This window comes from Stegodyphus dumicola, chromosome 12 (assembly GCF_044657685.1).
Source record: "Stegodyphus dumicola isolate Sdum_Otavi_A_Nest chromosome 12, ASM4465768v1".
Taxonomy (NCBI): domain Eukaryota; kingdom Metazoa; phylum Arthropoda; class Arachnida; order Araneae; family Eresidae; genus Stegodyphus; species Stegodyphus dumicola.
In genome coordinates, this window is record NC_140779.1 from 81522294 (window position 1) to 81542396 (window position 20103).

The window sequence follows — 20103 nt, forward strand, 5'->3', positions numbered from 1 at the left end:
GGTTTCTTTCATGTCCCGGCAGATTCCTCCTAGAATACATTGCAGTGGTAAAACACATACAGTACTCTGTTTTCTCTTCATAAATAGACTTTCATCTGTTTCAACAACTTGATTTTTTACACCAATCATTTTTTGTTCTTCAGACTTGCTATCAAGCGTGCAGATCTCCCTTATGTATGTATTCCATTCTATCACAATCTTTTCAGCCGTTTCTAGTTCGTCCAAGCAAAATTTAATACTTGCTAATTCTTTACTCCAGCAGTATACCAATCTGAGTGCTATAATAAATACCAGATGACTATTCTTGAACCAGTTACTGGTACAAATCCCAACATTTTCGTTACACTTTTCACATTGTATTTCCAAAATACATCATCAAATGCCAATCTGAACATTAGCACCTTTGTGGTAAAGTGCTGTATTCTTGAGAAAATTTCACAGAACTTTTCACTTAATTTTCAGGCAAATCCCGCAACTGCATATTTCAAAATTAAGCTGAAAATCAAAAGTATTTCAGTTTGTCTTTACAACTTTTAATATAGCCAGCACAGCTTGTACAAAAATGTCAATGTTGCTTATTCAAACTTACAGTTATGGATATGCTTACCTGAAGAGTTGTTATGCACATGATTGCCAAAGTTTGACGACGTCTGAAATTTTGGCAATTTGTACCAGGGTGGTTGCGATAATACATAAGTAACTATTTTTTAATCAATCTATGTCTTACCTTCCCATAGTATTTATGGTTGTATTTCATATATCTGTTGCATTAAATATATATTCCATTTGTAAAATATCTGATCTTTAAAAGCATCCATAATGGCCTCTGCACAGTTTGCATAAAAATGTAGGAAAATTACAATAATCCATGAACACCCATAATCAGCTATCATTTTTGGATATAAGCAAATAGAATTTTGATTTATTTGAAAATTCAACATGTTAAATTTAACAATAATTTGTTCTAATATACAAATAAACTTCTTAACAGAAGTGCACTGTATTTATAGCATATATTAATTTAAGAAATTAATTTTATTCATTGTTAAAATTATGTAACAATTTCTAAAAAATTAATTTCTCTTTGGTAAAAAATATATTTACAGGTGCCCCTTGGCGATTTTGGGTGGTGCATGGACACTGAGTTTGTGCAATTCTTTGACTTGTTATTTTGACAACACAAATCCAAAATAACAAGTCAAAGAATTGCACAAACTCGATATCCACGTACACATCGACCTATTTTCACTTTTAAAAAAATCAGAGAATAGCACAAACTAAGCATTGCACAAAGGAAATATCCACTTACTTATATATGAATTTACATTTCTACAGTCAAACAAAATTCCTTAACAGTATTCTGTGGTGATGGCGATAAGGAGCGCGCCTTGCGCCCTCCGATAAGTGTGGCAACCCTAGAGGAGAAGTTTCTTACGAGTAGCAAGCAGAGCGAAACAGGCAGGCTGTCGGGCAGTGTGCGCGAAGTTCCTAAATAAAGTTTAATTTTTATTGTGCACTATGTCTTGTTAATATTTATATTAATGCAGTAAGAACATAATCTGTGATATGGAATTTGAGGATTGGTGGTAAAAACATAACAGGAAATCACTATAATGGTAACCCGGACTGTGTTAAATCGTATGAACAGTTCTCAAGCACTTTCGGTTTTGACTACAAGCTATCACTCAAGATCTCCAAACCAGAAGTAATGGATTACATCGGTTTTCATCCTCCGAATCACAGATGAGTACTAATTATAGATCATTTTATAATTCTGTTTTCTACTTATCATTTAATTTAATTTTCTTTAGTTAAATTTTTGCTTTTATTTTGGCTTAAAAACCTTGCACAATGTCTGATGTTCATGCCGTCCAAATTCCGGTTTATAACCGATCAGACCCATCTTTATGGTTTATTATGTGTGAAAGTACTTTTGCTCTTGCCACCCCCAAACCTATCACAGAATCCATTACTAAATATAATTATGTAGTTGCTCATCTTCCTCCAGATATCGCATCAATAGTACGGGATTTACTTATGAAACCAGACCCTATTGATCCATATACAAAGCTCAAAACTGAGTTAATAAATCGTTCAGGAGAATCTTCTCAGCAAGAAATTCGCCAATTATTATCTGGAGAAGAATTAGGTTCTCGAAAACCTTCCGATTTGCTTAGAAATATGAAACGTCGAGCAGAATCTTTAAATGTTCCTGATAACTTAATGTTAGAATTATTCCTTCAACGTTTGCCTTCGACTGTTCAGTCTATTTTGGCAGCGGTTTCCAATTTAACTGTAGATAAAGCTGCAGAAATTGCCGACAGAATTTTAGAAGTAAATCCAACCCCAGGGACTTGTGCCGTTTCTCGCACAGTCGATCAGTCTCTTGAGGATAAATTATTTAAACAAATAGAAAAATTAAACAAACGTATTGATCGCATTTCTCTTTCTCGTGGTCGCTCGCCAAATCGCGGAGATCGCAATAAGGAAAGAAGCAATTCCAAAAGGAGAGATTATTCTGTTTGCTGGTATCATAGACGTTTTGGGAAAAAGTGTAGAGATGACAAATGTACAAAACCTTGTTCATGGCAGGGAAACGAAACCAGCAAAGAATAGAGGCGACTTATTCTTTGCCTCAAGTTTCACGTCGCCTGTTCGTTCGTGACCGTACAACAAACCTTTCATTCTTGGTCGATACCGGCTCTGACGTGTCCTTACTTCCAGCAAATAATTCTCAAAAACGGAATTCGTCCCAACAAACACTTTTCGCTGCTAATTCTTCTACTATTCATGTTTATGGGCAAAAAACACTTTCTTTGGATTTCAAATTAAGACGACAGTTTACATGGACTTTTCTTATAGCAAATGTTAGTACACCCATTCTTGGAGCAGATTTTCTCCATTTCTTTGAATTGGTGCCTGATCTCAGAAACAAATGTCTCAAAGATTTAAAAACGCATTTTAAAACCGTCGGTTGCGTGAAAAATGCAAGCATTTATTCAGTAAAAACTGTATTTAGTGATACACCATATCACAAAATTTTAAAAGAATTTCCTTCAGTTACTAGATTACCAGATCCTAACCAACCTGTTAAACATAACACCGTTCATTATATCATAACTAAAGGTCCACCTGTGGTTGCAAAACCTCGTCGGTTAGCTCCAGATCGCTTAAAAATAGCAAAACAAGAATTTCAAACTATGATGCAATTGGGGCATTTGAGACCTTCGAGCGGCAATTATGCATCCCCACTTCACATGGTTCCAAAAAAGGGAAGTCTGGAATGGAGACCTGTAGGAGATTATCGAGCATTGAACGCTCAAACAATAAAAGACAAATACCCTATTCCATGTTTAGCCGATTTTACTGCTGCATTGCACGGTACTAAAATTTTTAGTCATGTCGACCTGATTAAGGCATACCATCAAATACCAATTAACCCAGCCGACATCCACAAAACCGCCATATGCACACCATTCGGTTTATTCGAAAGTATCCGTATGCAATTCGGCTTATGCAATGCATCTGCGACTTTTCAACGTTTTATAGATGAAGTCACGCGGGATTTAGAAGGCGTTTACGCTTTTGTCGATGACTTGCTCATAGCCTCTAAAGATTCTGAGGAACATTGCAGGCATTTGAAAGCTTTATTTTCCAAACTTCAGGAATATGGACTTTGCATAAATGTTTCAAAATGCACCTTTGGTCAAACATCTATTGATTTCTTAGGTTTTCACCTTAGTGAAAACGGAATTGAACCTCTTCCTGACAAAGTCAAATGTATTTTAGATTTTCCTCAACCTACCACTCTCACTCAGCTTCGCCGATTTTTAGGCATGTTTAACTTTTATAGATGTTTCATACCTAAAGCAGCACATATTCTTTCTCCTTTAATAAAATTGTTAGAAGGCTATATTAATAAAAAGAAATCTCGTTCTCGTGTTCAGGATTCATCCCCACAATTAAATTGGAACGAGAATGCTGAACAAGCCTTTATTGCTGCCAAAAATGCCATTGCTCAGGCTACCCTTTTGAGACACCCTATTCCCGGAGCCCAGCTAAGCATCTGGGTAGATGCCTCAGACGTCGCAATCGGCGGCACACTTATGCAGTTGTCTCAACAAACATGGGAACCTATAGCATTTTTCTCTATGAAACTCAGTAAAAGTCAACAGAAATGGTCCGCATATGATAGGGAATTATTTTCTATTTATTCTGCAATTAAGAAATTCCGACACATGTTAGAGGGCAGAAATTTTATAATTTATACGGATCAAAAACCGTTAATATACGCTTTTAAACAGAACCCTCATAAATGTTCACCTCGACAATTGCGCCATTTAGATTTTATTTCTCAGTACTCTACTGATATTAGGCATGTGCAAGGTTCAAAAAACGTCGTTGCTGACGCTCTTTCAAGAATCGAAATTGATTCCATAACAAAATCTCCATTTTTGGATTTTAAAAAATTTTCGGAAGCTCAACGGCATGATCCGGAGGTACAAGACCTTCTCAAAAACAACACATCATCTTTGAAACTGGAATTTAAACTGTGCCAATATTCTGATGGTAATATTCTGTGTGACATATCAACAGACATTCCTCGTCCATTTGTTCCGAATTCCTTTTGCAGACTCATCTTTAATCATCTGCATAATCTGTCACATCCAGGAATTGCAGCTACTACGAAGCTTATTTGTTCTCGTTATGTATGGCCCGATATGAAACGTCATATCAAAAATTGGGTGAAATCCTGTGAATCTTGCCAAAAATCGAAAATTACTAGGCATACTAAAGCACCACTGGGCACATTCTCTCTTCCTGATGCACGTTTTTCAGAAATCCATATGGATATCGTCGGACCGTTACCTCCATCAGAAGGCAACGTGTACCTTTTGACTCTAATAGATAGATTCTCAAGATGGCCTGAAGCCATTCCCATCCCGGATATGAAAACGGAAACCATTTGCAGAGCCATCTTCAACTGTTGGATATCTCGTTTTGGCTGCCCATCGATCATAACAACAGACCAAGGTTCTCAAATGAGATCCGCACTTTTTGCAGAATTTACGCGCATTTTAGGTACGAACAGAATCACAACAACAGCCTATCATCCAATGTCCAACGGCATTGTTGAACGATTTCATCGACATTTAAAATCTTCTCTCAAGGCTCACGAGACCAATAACTGGACTGAAACACTACCAGTTGTTATGCTTGGTATTCGGACAGCCGTAAAGGAGGATCTACAGTCATCTTGTGCTGAACTGGTGTACGGCACAACTCTCAAGCTGCCTAGTGATATGATAACGTCATCTAAGATATCTCCGTATGACACACAATTTATCACGAATCTTAGGCATAGAATGCAACAATTGAATCCAATAGCAACATCTGCACATTGCCAAGAAAAATGTTACGTAAGTGCTACCTTAAAGTCGTGTACGCATGTATACTTACGTGTCGATCGAGTAAAGCCACCTCTGTGCCAACCATATACAGGTCCGCATAAAGTCCTTTCTAGAACAGACAAAACTTTCACAATTGATGTTAACGGTCTGAAATCTACTGTGTCTATAGACCGTGTGAAACCAGCCTATTTGCTTTCGGACTCTAATTTGCCTGAACTGAAAACAAATAAAGACTTAAAGACAGTTCAGCAGAATAAATCTGCAAACGAACTCTCTAAGACACAAACTGTCACCAGATCGGGAAGACATGTTCACTTCCCTAAGAAACTTGCTTCTTACGTAACAATTTAAAACATTTCTTTTAAAATTCATATCTTAACATATTTCTTGTTATTTCATGTTTATTATATGTGTCAATACCTTGTTATATATTGAATTTCATTTTGATCTTTTCTAATTTTGTAATCATGTAAAAAAATACCCGACAGTACGGATCCGCTGAGATAATTTCATAACCTATGTCGTTCCTTTGAATAGCCATTAAAGGAACTGGGGGGAAACTCTGTGGTGATGGCGATAAGGAGCGCGCCTTGCGCCCTCCGATAAGTGTGGCAACCCTAGAGGAGAAGTTTCTTACGAGTAGCGAGCAGAGCGAAACAGGCAGGCTGTCGGGCAGTGTGCGCGAAGTTCCTAAATAAAGTTTAATTTTTATTGTGCACTATGTCTTGTTAATATTTATATTAATGCAGTAAGAACATAATCTGTGATATGGAATTTGAGGATTGGTGGTAAAAACATAACAGGAAATTTCCATAATTCAAAACTTCCTAAAATTATCTGAACTAGAATCTGTATACTGGCGTCGCTACACAAATTCACAAAAGTAGAGTAAAAAATATCCTCCAATGTTCGACCATACACATTTCCTTCCTAGAAACAAGACACTTATAATGGCTGCTAAGTAAACCTTTCGTTTGCACACCAGTCAATTAATGTTTTTTCCCTTTCGTTTCAAATCATACAGAAATTCAAATTAATGTTACCATGTTCAGCCATTTTCCGTGTAAAACACAAAATAACCATCTTACTTACTAACCAACACACACACAAGCCCTTACAAATATTTTCCCCGTCATTCAAATCTGCTGCAATCATGCAACCAATTACGTCATGGTAGGGTTTCCATAGCATTCAACTATTCAGGTTACCATAAATGAAACAAACAACTTAGCAATAATCCAAGGGGCACCTTTAAATCTACACTTAACCCTCTCTTTTTGCAGCACATAAATATCCCTCCTTTTTCTTTTGAGTGGATAATCTATTGTTTTAGTATTGAGGTTTTGTAGCTAACATGTGTAAAACATTTATTTACTGGACTTCATAATTTTCATTTTTATTATTTCCACTTCATAATTGGTTTGCATTCCACGTAATAAATGCAAATTTAATTGCATTGCCTAACAAAATAAAGCCTTAAATATTTCCCTTGCAGAGATTTATATTACACTAAAAATCAAAAGCTTGATAGAGTGGTAAACAAATAGGAAAATTTTTCCTTTAATAAAACAAAATTTAAATTTTGTCACTTATAAGCTGCATGTGTTGTTATTGATCCAACAGTTCGGAATGTAATAGATTCAATTTAGGGAAAATTAGGCTGCCAAAGCTTTTGTAAATAGTGAATTTATTTATTTGTGCAGAATCTAATAGATTCAGTTTAGGGAAAATTATGCTGCCAAGGATTTTGTAAAGAGTGAATTTAGTTATTTATTTACTTATTAGGCCCCCTTGTTTTTTTTAAAGAGTGTAAAAGTAATTTCACAGGTGGATGTACAGTTTTTCTTTTGTTTAAAAATCTTTTACAAGTTTTCTTCTTCAAAAATATTCTGTATTTCTCATTTATTTCTTTTCTTTCCTGCTTTTCGCTTGTTCTGACATTTTCTTGTTTATAAATATATTTAATATGTAATAAGTTTGTGTTTAATACATTATGATTAACTAATCTGTAAAGTATAATTTTGTTAGTTATTTGTGTGCATTACCTATAATCCGCACAGTCTTTGATCCCATCAGGTGCAGATTATAGAATTCTACAGTATTTTGATTATTAGGATAAAATCGAAATACTGCTTAATAGCTAATTTATTTTCAATCATCTGCTGAATTATGGATCCATGTAACTTTTTTCTAATTAAGTTTCAGAAGTGATTGCATAGCAGTTACTCTTCATATTATGGAAATAAGTTTTTTTAATAATTATTTAATAATAACATTAATAACAAAATAATAATTCTAGAGATAAGATTTTAAAGTGTGAAATATTCCTAAAATAATAGTTTTATTAGCTGGAAAAAAAAGATTATAATACTTTTCATATCAAAAGAAGCTTTATGTAAAATGTTTTTAAGTATATATGAATGCATCAAAAAGGTTTTGTGATAGCTGTAATAGCTTAAACTAATTTTAAGTAAATTTTAATAGTTGAGATATGTTTCCTCTCCATATATTCCAGAATTACTTTCATTCATGACTCTTTTTGATCAGAGGAAAATCTTCATGAAACCTTCATTTGAGACTGGACATATTTTTGTTAAAAAAGATATAGAGGGTTTCTTAAAAAATAAATTATATGTGCATAATGAAAAACCTATATTGAACGAAATGTAATGATTGCCTTAAAAAATGTACTGTACCTTAGCTTAGCACCACAGGAAATAGATAATAATTGCCTTCATTAAAATTTTGATTGCTTAATTATTCAAGTAAAATTTTAAAATGTTTCTGCACTCTTAAATAATGTTTACAGATTGTTTAGTTTAAAAACCTCTGAATATTCTCTGAATTATTCAAAATTGATACCCATTCCTTTTTAAAGATTCATTTTTCCTTTGCCCTTCCATCTTTCTTTTAAAGTATTCCAGTCCCACATTTAATTTTACTGCTATTGGGTATAAATCTTTATCTAAAAATGAAATTATTTGTATGTATCAAAACAGTCTTGCTTTTGAATTTTAGAAACTCATTTCCTACTCATCTTGTTTCATTAATTCCAGTAATGGATAGAAAATTCTATTTATAGCATATACATCTAATGTTATTGTGATTGAAAAATGAAAAATAAAAGAGAATAAAATACATATGATGACATCATTATAATAATGATGAGTAGATTTTTTCCAACAACATTGGCAAAATGTTTAGCCACTTACAGTCAAAACTACATTTTTATTAATCATGGTTTACTTAATTTTTATTGTAAAGCTTTTTAAAATTTTTAAATGAAATGCAAGACCAGATTTGTTATCTTTTTTCAGCTGGAACTCTTTCAGCTCACAAATGCCACAAAGCTGCTCCATCAGAAATGTGTTGTTTGGTTGTCGATTCTGGATTTTCTTTTACTCACATCATTCCTTACATCAAGGGTAAGAAGCTTAGGAATACTACTCGTAGGTGAGTCTCACAGTAAGAAATAACGGCCATGTGATGTGACATAATTTATTATGAATTTTAAAGGTTGGAGCAAAAAAAGCATAATTAAAGTTTCACTTTTGTTATAGTTTCTACAAATTCTTAAACATACATCCTTGATATACACATGCCTTTGATATATGTATTATATTAATTTTAGGAATTCCCAACCTTTTCTTCCATTGACCTGTTTAAAAGAATGATTTTCTTCATTGACTTACATTTTTTTCTACAATATACAGCATACAACAATAATTGCACATAAATAATTAAAAGATAGTAATTAATCTAAGAACATAAGCAAAAATTTTGAAAAGAAAATGGTTTATTAGATTTACATTTATTCTCTCTCTCTCTCTTTCTTCCTTTTTTTTTTTTTTTTTTTTTTTTTTTTTACAAATATAGACAAGTTTACAGAAATAAAGTAGCAATTCTAATTGTGCAAATGTTTGATTTTAATTAATATATTGGCTGCACTTGAGTTCTTTGTGTTATATTTTTTTTTAATTTGACATCAAATTGTTTGCCTTAATTTTTAAATCATCTCATTTAAAAATATTCAACCTGTTTTTGTTTTCTGCAATAAATTATTTACTTGACTAAAGCCTCTTTCTACTAGGTAAGAAAAGAGAAAAGTCAATAATATTATTTGGTAGCAATTTATATTTTAGGATATTTCTGTCGGATGACGTTTAAATTTATATAATATTTCAAAAAAGTGCTGTTGATTTTTAAAATATATTAAATCAATTGTGTATATTTCTTCCCTCACATTTATTTTATATTCGGTCTACTGGAAAGTTCTGTCTGTTTTATGACAACAATTTTCGACATATAAGCACATGTTTATTTGGCGCATGTTCGACTCTTGACGTAGCAAATTAACTAAAGCTTTCACGTTAGTCTTAAGTGTGGAGTGATAGTATACCCATGGCTGCTGATAAAGTTCATTTACGCCACTGTATTTTATACAAATTTCAACAAGGAAGAAATGTTGCAGAAGCATGTAGAAATTTATTGAAAGTATTTAGTGAAGGTACAGTTTCTGATAGAACATAGAGAAGATGGTTCGAAAAATTTTAAACAGGTGATTTCGACTTTTCTGATAAGCCACGCTCTGGACGGCCATCTTTGATTGACAAAAATGTTATTATAGTCATGTTAGGGCAAGATCTTTTTTCTGACAACATCAGAGATCGCAGAAAGGCTTAATTCAGCTCACTAAATGTAAAGACAGCAGTCCAAGAAAAGAGGCTGGCGATGTTCAGTAGGAAGGACATCATACTGCATCATGATAATGCCGTCCACATGCTGTTTTGGGCAGTTACCAAAAAATTGCAGAACTAGGCTGGGAAATTCTGTCACATCCACCATATTCCCTGGACTTAGCAACCTCCGACTATCACTTGCTTTTGTCCTTACAAAATTTTTTAAACGCCAAAAAATTCAAAAATGAAGAAGATATGACACAAGCACTGGCTATTTCGCATCAAAAGTTACATTTTTCAAAAATGGGATACACGAATTGCCCTCGCTCTGGCAAGTCATTAATAATAATGGCAATTATATTATTTAATAAAGTTTATTGACAGTAACAAAAATGTGCATTTTGTTTTCTTCCAAAAATGGGCAGAACTTTCCAGTAGACCGAATATAATTCCTTCCTTATTACATGCTATAACTTCATATTAGTAAATAATTAAATTATCTATTTTACAGTATTGATTTTTTTCAATCGATGGTATTTGTGCTGTCAATTCAGCTATTGACCTTTGATCATCATTGATCCCTCCCTCAGGAGATCAATACCAACCCCATTTGGAATCCCTGTTAAGTGATTGCAGAAATGTGATCTTTTCTAAGCAGTTGCTTCTAAACATGAAATTATTTTAAGTTTTAAAACATCAAGGACAATTGATAATTTTCATTGTGTGAAGGTCTGTAATGGTTAATATATTAGCTTTATTGTCAGCTGTCTTTTATATCTTAAGATAAAGAATACTCTGGTTATAAATTAGTTACTTTGCTTGATATAATGTTAGCAGAAACTGGTACCATGTCATTCAGTTTTGAATCTCAGATAAAGCATGGATGCCTGCGATTGTAGTGTGAATGAGGGCATTTTAAATCAGATTTTTCAAGTCTTCTTAGAATAATGGTAAGGTAAGAAGATTGCTGGATTTTATTCCCTCAAATGTTCTTAAATACGTTTGGAATTGAGATGGTTTATAGCTGTCATGTGGCTTGCTATAATTAAATAACTGAATTCTAGTTCTAGATTTTAAAAAATTCTTTTGTTTGTAGAAAAATAGGGTAATGAAATTGTACTTTTTAGAAATATTAGCATAGTGAGTGTACTTAATATAAAATATTGTTGTGTTCTTAACGGGTTCGTAGATGGACTGATTGATGACAACACTTGACAAAGAATAAAAACACAATTTATTTGCCAGTATAACTAAGGACAACTCCAAAAACATGTTTACCGTCATCGATAAACTAAAACAAACACACTGAAACAATCAGTAACACAGCCATCATGCTGTAACGGTGAAGACAGCTTCACTTCAAAGCTCCCGACTCGGTTCAGTCGTTCTCAGAACTCGTTTTACTCTAGAGACTCTCCACGCTACAAGACAGCTTCACAGCACACTAGAGTACAAATGGAAGTCAGATGGAGCTAGGTTCAGACTAAAAGGAGGGTAACAGAACTGTTCCTAGTAAAATGAATCAAGCAGTGTCATCATTACACATGCAGTATGCGATTGCACTTTGTCATGCACGAACACAATACAAGAAGTCAGTAGTCCATGCCTTTTATTCTGTATTGAGCCTAACTTCAGTATCTTACTAAGCAGTAATGTTCATTAAATCAACATACTAAGCAGTAATGTTGATTGTTGTGCCTGATTCAATCCATCCACTAACAAAATTCCTTGATAGTCACAGTGCACATGGTTTTTGTTGAAGGAACAAATTACTTTGCTTTCTTTGGTTTCAGGCAACCAGTATGCTACCATTTCATTGACTGTCGTTTCATTTTGGATATCTTGTAATAAATCCATGTTTCAGTGCTTGTAACAGTCTTTTTCAAAAAATCATTTCCTTTGCAAAAATGCCAAGCCTGCTCCCATGTGTTTCTGTTTTTGAACATCCATTAGCATTTTCGTTACTCACTGCGAGCACATTTTTTTGTAATGAAAATGTTCAATCATAATTATATATAATAAGGATTGCGAAATGGATTGAAAAATCAAAAATCATGAATCATTTATAGGAATGAACTTTTTTGTTGGTGCAATGCACTAATTCTTTGGTGATCAACAGTGGACATCCACTGTGCTCCTCATCGTGGACATTTTTCTTTCCTTCGTTAAACATCCTAACCCACTTTCCTACCATACCTTCACTCATCACATTCTCTCCATAAGTTACCCTTATCTGGGGATAAATTTCACATGGTTGAACTTTTTTTGCATTCAACAACTTGATAATGAGTCTTATTTCACAGCTACCAGACCCACTGATTATTTTAAATATGATTACTGATAAACGGTGACTTTAGACATTAACATAAGTAAACAAAATGGCTAGGCTAATTTATTCTCATGTTGAACAATGTAACTGCACATGTGCGACTGACATTCATGCTGTCAGATGCGCAGGAAATTTGTGCAAACGATGCTTACTTTCTGGCTCAGCTTAGTATATTTTATGCTCAAGAAAACCCCTAGATCTAGTTCAAATTCTTAGCAGAATTTAGACTATAGTTACAGTAAAAAATCTATCCTTTCATTAGGAAAAGCTGAAAGGAAATTAATGTCATCTCTTCATGCATTTTGTTCATTTGGAGTTAATTATAATTTTCTGGAATTTGTGAAATATTTTGGACCCTGTATAAATAAATATCTACTATTTGCATGGGATTTATTACAACAAAGCATGCAAGAATGTTGTCCTTGTTAGAATTTAAAATATTAAATTTTATATGATGGAATAATTGCAATTTTACCTATTTACCATAAACATTTGAAATATTTTTAATTTGAGCATAAATATGTATCATGTATTTTGTATAAAGAATAACAGAATTGTGCTGTCTTTAAAAGAGTTTTCCAATGCTTTTTGTAATGCTTAATAAAATACTTAATCCTTATTTTTTTTTAATTTGTTCTTCCAGAATTGATATTGGTGGAAAGATATTAACTAATCATTTAAAGGAAATTACGTCTTATCGTCAATTAAATGTGATGGATGAAACATATGTTATGAATCAAGTGAAAGAAGATGTTTGTTATGTGTCTACCGACTTCTGGGCTGATATGAAAAAAGCAAAGTAATTTTTATAGATATACTGAAATGTATATTATTGTAAACAATTATTGAATTGTCACATGTATTTTTTTATAAGTAGCAGATATATTTATTTAAAAGGTAACACTCCATCTTGAAATGTTAAATCATAATTAGTTTAAAGGTTGTTTTAGCAGTAATGTCAAAAGTATAATTCAGATTTATTTAAAATTAAAAAAAAAAAGTTTATTGTGTTAAATATGTCCTAGCTAACATGTAATGAATTTTGAAGAAAATCTTATCAATAATGAATTAATTCATAAGGTATTTCTCCCGCCTTCTTAGCATGCCTTCATAGTGTAGTGGTTCTGCAAGCTGGGCCAGTATTCCAGAGGTCCGTGGTTTGATTCCCGGAAAAAGGGTTTGCTGATTTTTCATCTCTCCAGCTTTTCCAATTAACCTAATGTCTCTACAGTGTCGCCCGAACTAAAAGGATGTTGTATAATGATTCTCCGCACCCAGGATTTGACGATTGGGTCCCCTAAACAAACCCCAGTCACCTTTTAAAAGGGGAGTATATAAGGTATTTCTCCCACCTTCTTGGCATGCCTTCAGGGTGTAGTGGTCAGCACACTGGGCCGGTATTTCAGAGGTCCCTGGTCCGATTTCCAGCCAAGGTGTTTGCTAATTTTTCATCTTGCCTGCTTCCGAAAAAATCCTAATGACTCTACAAATTATAGTGTGCCTTGATTCTCAACACTAAATACATTTAATTAAATGTATCAATACAGTATAAAACATTTCCATATTTTAAAAAAGTTCCCCCTCCCCTTGGTCTTAAATTAGCTCATGTAATATATTTTATAAATACAGTTTTTCACTGTGTAAGGTCTTAAAACTGTCTTCAGCTGGCTGGCTATTTGTTAGACTTTTTGCTCTGATTTTGCTTTCAACCGCTAAAACAAATTGCAAAGAACTCAACTTTTATGAATAAATCAATTAATTTTAGCAGTGAAGCCTAAAAAAAGCTCCATTTTATTGAATATTTGATCAGTTCTGTATTCTGTTAAAATGATGAAATGTAAATTTTATATTCAACAAATCATATACACATGGAGCTGTGTTTTTTAACCAATGATATTGGCCATCTGGAAATTTCTAATGGCATATGTGTTAAAGTTGGTGTTGATTTGCACTTAAGGAAGTAAGACTAACACATAATTCACACATTAACAGCATGGAAGTAAAAAAAAAAAAAAAAGAAAAAGAAAGAGCTTTGTTAGAAAACCTAGCATTTAAAAAGATAGTTAATTAAGACTTTTTTCCCTTCCTTTTCTCTAATGATATAATCATGATAGAGGAACTGTGGAAATTCATTTATGACTTGCCAAATAAAATACCTGTATTTATACACCTTGCATTAATTGCTTATTTTCCTTGAAAGGTTAAGAAGCAAAGAAAATACAATTGTAAGGGACTATGTGCTTCCTGATTATACAGTTATTAGAAGAGGCTATGTTCGACCTTTAGAGGAGACAACTGGCAAACCAAAGGATAATGAACAGGTAAATTATAATTAAAATGTGTATGAGAGGAGAAAGAATTGATTGTGATATTAAATTACCAATTTTGTTAGCATAAATTTAATTGCATGAAAATAAGAGCATTTTATTTATTTTTTGAATGATTAAGCATTAGTAAATCTTTCTTCTAATTGTTTTCATGGAATTTAAAAAAAAAAAAAAAATCTGGAAACATTCTTGCATTTCATCTGCAAACATCTGTTGTTGCTACTGAATTTCCTCTGAACTAGTATGGAATTTTAGAATGCATGCCATTTTGTTTAAAATAATAATATTTCTCTCTTTGTTAATTTTGTATTGTTCAGTTAAATGAAGAAATGAACATAAAATAAAATGCTTTATAAATTTTTTCTGTCAGCAGCTAAAAAAGAGAGGCATTTATGAACAGCAACAACTTTCCGTGCCATAATATTGCTTCTGTTAAAAACACTTATTCATTAATCCTTTTTTTCTTTTCAGTTAAATATAAACTTAGTTTAGTTCCTGAACTACCATTTTCCATGTAAATAAAACTTTTTTGTTCATCCCATAAAAAGTTTGTAGTAGCACTAAATTCTGTGAAAAACTGGGGAGGGAAAGGGAAGCTGGTGCTTTAGAAATTAAATCTATTTTTGGATATGTTTTGGACATTAATTTCAAAAATTGTTCTCAGTAGTTTTTGAAGGTACTTTCTGATTATCCAGACCCACCACTCAAAAAGTCCCAATTTGTTGCTGACAATTTTTCACTGAGCTAATACGTTAAAGGCAATAGCGATTTCGAAAATGGTGGTCACTAAATCTTTCATCAAAGGACAACGAATCAGTGAAATTAAAAGAGCAAGAAACATCCATGATTATTATATATATACAGTCAAAAGTCGTTAATCCGGACTCGTCGGGACTTCGGCGATTCCGGATTATCGATTTTTCCGGATTATAGATTATCAGTTTAAATCTGGTAAAATGGCATGCAGAAATTATAAAAGTAAAAATATGAAACCGTAATTTACGAAATAAAGAACAGTTATGATCTAAAGGGTATCAAAATTGACAAAAGAAAAGCTTAATATTTAGTGGTTTACTTTATTAAACATTTCTTTCAATGTAAGTTGTTTCAGTTGCTTCATTTTTTATGTGATAATACATTCTCTTTAATTCTATAAACAGACATAATTTCTTGTTCAGTTACAAAGTTCCGCTGTTCAAGTCCTATAATTGCTGTATCGAGAATACCGACTAATTTCTCAACCGAAATTTTTTCGTTTTCAATAACCTATGTCACTTTCTTCGCTATGGGAAGCGAATTATAATGACGAGGCATTTGATTTAAATCATATCAAAGACAGAGTACATTGAGATGAAATACTACATTGAGTAAGCAATTATAAGCCAAATAAAATAAAAACATCTGCCCTTAAGATAAGGATAGTGCTGATAAATCAACTTCCAATTCATTGCACGCTGCCCTGGTGTTAAAGATAAACAAAGTTTAGATAAACAAACGTTTAAGTTTAGATAAACAAAGAATATGCCTTTATCCATTTTTTGCAGCAATTCCATTTTTTGTTTAATGGACTCCGAAAGATACTTTCGCTTTGTATATCCTTTACATATTAGTAAATATATATCGGAAATTCTGTTTGACATAATCGAAAGTTCAAGCTTACTTTTATAAAATTGCTCTAACAGTCTGCAAAAAATAATAATCCGGATCCAATTCGAAGATTAAGGAACAACGCAATCTGCAACATTAACTGAAATAGATAATTAGATAATTTTAGCTTAGCTTATCCCGTTCGTTATAAATTAAACGCGCATTCGTAAACGTATTTTGCGCACGCGCACACGCAAATTCGCAGTCTTACGCGCATTTCGTCTTAAACTTAGTTAAATATAAACTTAGTTTAGTTCCTGAACTACCATTTTCCACGTAAATAAAACTTTTTTGTTCATCCCATAAAAAGTTTGTAGTAGCACTAAATTCTGTGAAAAACTGGGGAGGGAAAGGGAAGCTGGTGCTTTAGAAATTACGACGCATGCGCAGAAAGTTTGTAGCTTTGAGGTCCGGATTATAGATCATTCCGGATTATGGGTGTCCGAATTAACGACTTTTGACTGTATTTAGTTTTAGAAAACCACTGAGGAATTTTTTTTTTTTTTTTTTTTTTTTGAATTAGGCAAAAAAGGAGCTTTACATGTGGCTTTTTTGCCTGATTTTAAATTTTCATTAGAATGTTTTTCTTGTAATTAAGTTAATGTAGTTTTTACTTATCTTGTTTTATTTCTATATGTGTTTTGGCATACTGTCAGTGTGTAACATGATGTGATTTACGTTTGTAGTTAATTCGAATGAATAATGAGAGGTTTATGGTACCAGAAGTTCTGTTTCATCCATCTGATGTAAATATCCAAGAAATGGGAATCTCGGAAGCTGTTATACATTGTATTGAAGCTTGTCCAGAAGGTAGGTTATGTTTAAATTTCTAAGATAATTGATTAGTTTTCTGTAAATACACAGGAAGTATTTTGTGCATTTATAAAAATTATTTCTTTTTTATTTTAGCTATTGAGGTTTATGTTTAGTTTGATAAAATTCAAGGTTATTGCACTGATATTACTATCCTATCAACTAGTAAATAATCAGCATCAGTATTTATGTTGAATCATCTCAAACTGAAGTGAGAAATGTTTAAGGTATAGTCATATTCAAGTGTATTAAGGTAAAGGGATACAGCTGTTTTTCAATATATAGGAAGTTTCTGAATGGTTACATGGCAGCAAATTATGTAGAATAACATCTGACATTTATGTGAATCTATAGTGGACAAAGTATCTTCATACATTGCTGGTCTTTAGACAGAGATGTTAACTGGTGGTTGCCAATAGTGTTGACACTAAATCACTTGCTGATTGTTTTTGCAAGACAGACTTTGTTTACAAAGTAACTCCTAGACATATGCGAAGACTTATTCATCGGCTGGAATGAGATCTCACCCTCAGCTCGGTTTTTCACATACGTCATGTGTAAGAAAAGCTATGCAAGGTTCCTACACGGTTAAATTCAAGATGAGGCTTATGCTCAGGAGCCTGACCAAACGTGACTTGCACCTAAGTCTTCGATATACAGAGAGATGGTTTACATCCTACATGCTATGTGACAATTCTGCACCCCGTTTTATTTAACAAATGGATTATTTATTATAATTTTTTAAAATGTGTTGACCCGTTTTTTGGGTTGGGGACATAGAGTGTGCAAAATATTAAAATCAGTCTTGGTCGCATAAAAAAAATTAAAGTGAAGATGAAAGTTACATGAAAACTATGCTTCCTTCATCATTTTATAAAATAATTCATTAGAAATGTTGAATAAGAATTCTTGTTGGAGGATAAATCCTCTAGTGCTTGTTTTTTGGCCAACTGTAATTGTATAACTAGATTTATATGTATTATTCATTCCAAGGCAATTATTAACATTGCTCTTTATATGTGGTATTTCAATAGAGTACTTTGAATCTGATTTTGAAAAAACACTGCTCAAAGCAGAAATATTTAAAGTCGTTTTATTATTGTTAGACCAAAGAGGTTTTGTCCCAATCTATTGTTTTTGTTTTGCGTTCAATCGCTTTGAAAGTCAATTTCATTTTTCAAACTGTTGCCACCAAATATTATCGCCCTGTATTATATTTGAAGAAATTAAATAATGAAAAATCTACATGAGTCTATGTATGTTTCTCGCATTGTGATAAAACAACGGTACCTAGAGCCATGAAATTTTAAATGACATAATCCTACTGCAAATATGTGCATATCACCCAAATTTGAAATTTGAATTTATTTTATTATCAATTTCATATTTTGTATAACGAATTTTTGATTAACAAACTCAAGGGTTTCAAAACGAGCAATGACAACATTGTAGAGAAAAAACATTTTTATCTGCAGCTCATGAGACTGTGTATCGGAAATTCTAAAGATATGCTTAATTTAAAATTATTTTGCAATATTGCTCTTGAACTGAATTTTATGGTTTAAGTGCAAAGAACATGACATTTAATAAATAAAGGTACCACACACAAAATGTTAAAAAAAAGCCCCTTTCGAGGTAATTTAAAATCTGAAACCTTTCAGATTTTTAGTTCAAAGGGGCTTTGTCTCTGAGGGACTATTGTTATTGTTACCTGTCAGCATATTTTTGTGTATCATGCATCTATGCTATAAGCAGCACTAAAGTCTCCAATATCAACTTATTCATATTCTTATATGTCATTCTTATCTAAATTAAAAGTTTATACATCTATAATACAATAAACAGAGTTTACCAAAACCAAATCTAACAAAATCAAGTCAAAAAACTTTTTTAATACTGTACAAAATGTGTATCGATAAAATTTGTGCATGAAAATTAAATAATATAATAAAATAAACTATTACTGTGGAAAGGTGCACATTCACTTCATCCCATTGCTGATGAATACATTCCTGAATTATTTAAATATACAATTTGTTTTTAATTTTTTTCATTTTCTTTTTAATTTGTTAAAATTTTTTCATAATGCAAATCCATATACATTAAATTTTAGATACTTATTAAGTGTAACATGGTCTGGGGCTTGCTAGTTAAGATAAGTTTTATTTTTTTAGTTTTAAAAACTTTATTTTGTCAAATTAAATTTTGGTAACATCTATTACATTATCACAGAAGAATTCTGTTTTTGTATTGCTGCCTGGGTTGTAACCTTTGAGTACTTTGGCCTGTTAATTTTCTTTAAAATTACATACTTGTATAAACTGTAGGCATTGATTTATTTAAACACTTAAATTATATTAACAGAGGAGGTATAATAGGGAAACATAAACATGAATATATGTAACACCTCTAATTAGGGCACCAAAAATTTATAATTAAAGAACTTATTTTTCCCTCTTTTTTTTTTTCAAAACATAAGAACAACTTTGCAAAATCATCACTTTCATATCTAGTTGCAGTTATGTTTTCAAAAAAAGAGGGTAATCATTTGGTGTTGTGAATTTGTATTTAAGGTCTAGGCAGTAGCTTTTCCTCCCCCCTTTGATAGAGGAAAACAGTTTCAAGTTCTAATATTGCAGTTACTCATATATGTATTCCAGCTAGATTATGTTAAACATAACTATTTTATATATTATATGCTATTACTATTTTGTATTTGAGCTTGATAAAATTGTATAAAATTTCAGTTTGGGGAGGGAAGTATTGTATGAAATTTCTGAGTAACGAAGAAAGAAGGGCTCACCAGTGACTGAGCTAAGTTGCTGGCAGTGAGAGTTCAACCTAGGTTCCGTTCCCAACTGCATGAGCGTTCTTGTGATTTTCCCCATGTGTAAATG

At 32.4% G+C, this 20103-nt stretch overlaps 1 protein-coding gene across 1 annotated transcript in view; it reads left to right on the forward strand.

Moving 5' to 3' along the window:
• Positions 1–20103, forward strand: part of Arp6 (Actin-related protein 6) — a 56155-nt gene that overhangs the window by 30838 nt on the left and 5214 nt on the right. The window contains exons 5-8 of the mRNA XM_035371881.2: positions 8729–8864; positions 13063–13218; positions 14620–14740; positions 17080–17203. Coding sequence (XP_035227772.2) covers positions 8729–8864; positions 13063–13218; positions 14620–14740; positions 17080–17203 — 537 coding nt within the window. The remainder of the gene's footprint in view (positions 1–8728; positions 8865–13062; positions 13219–14619; positions 14741–17079; positions 17204–20103) is intronic.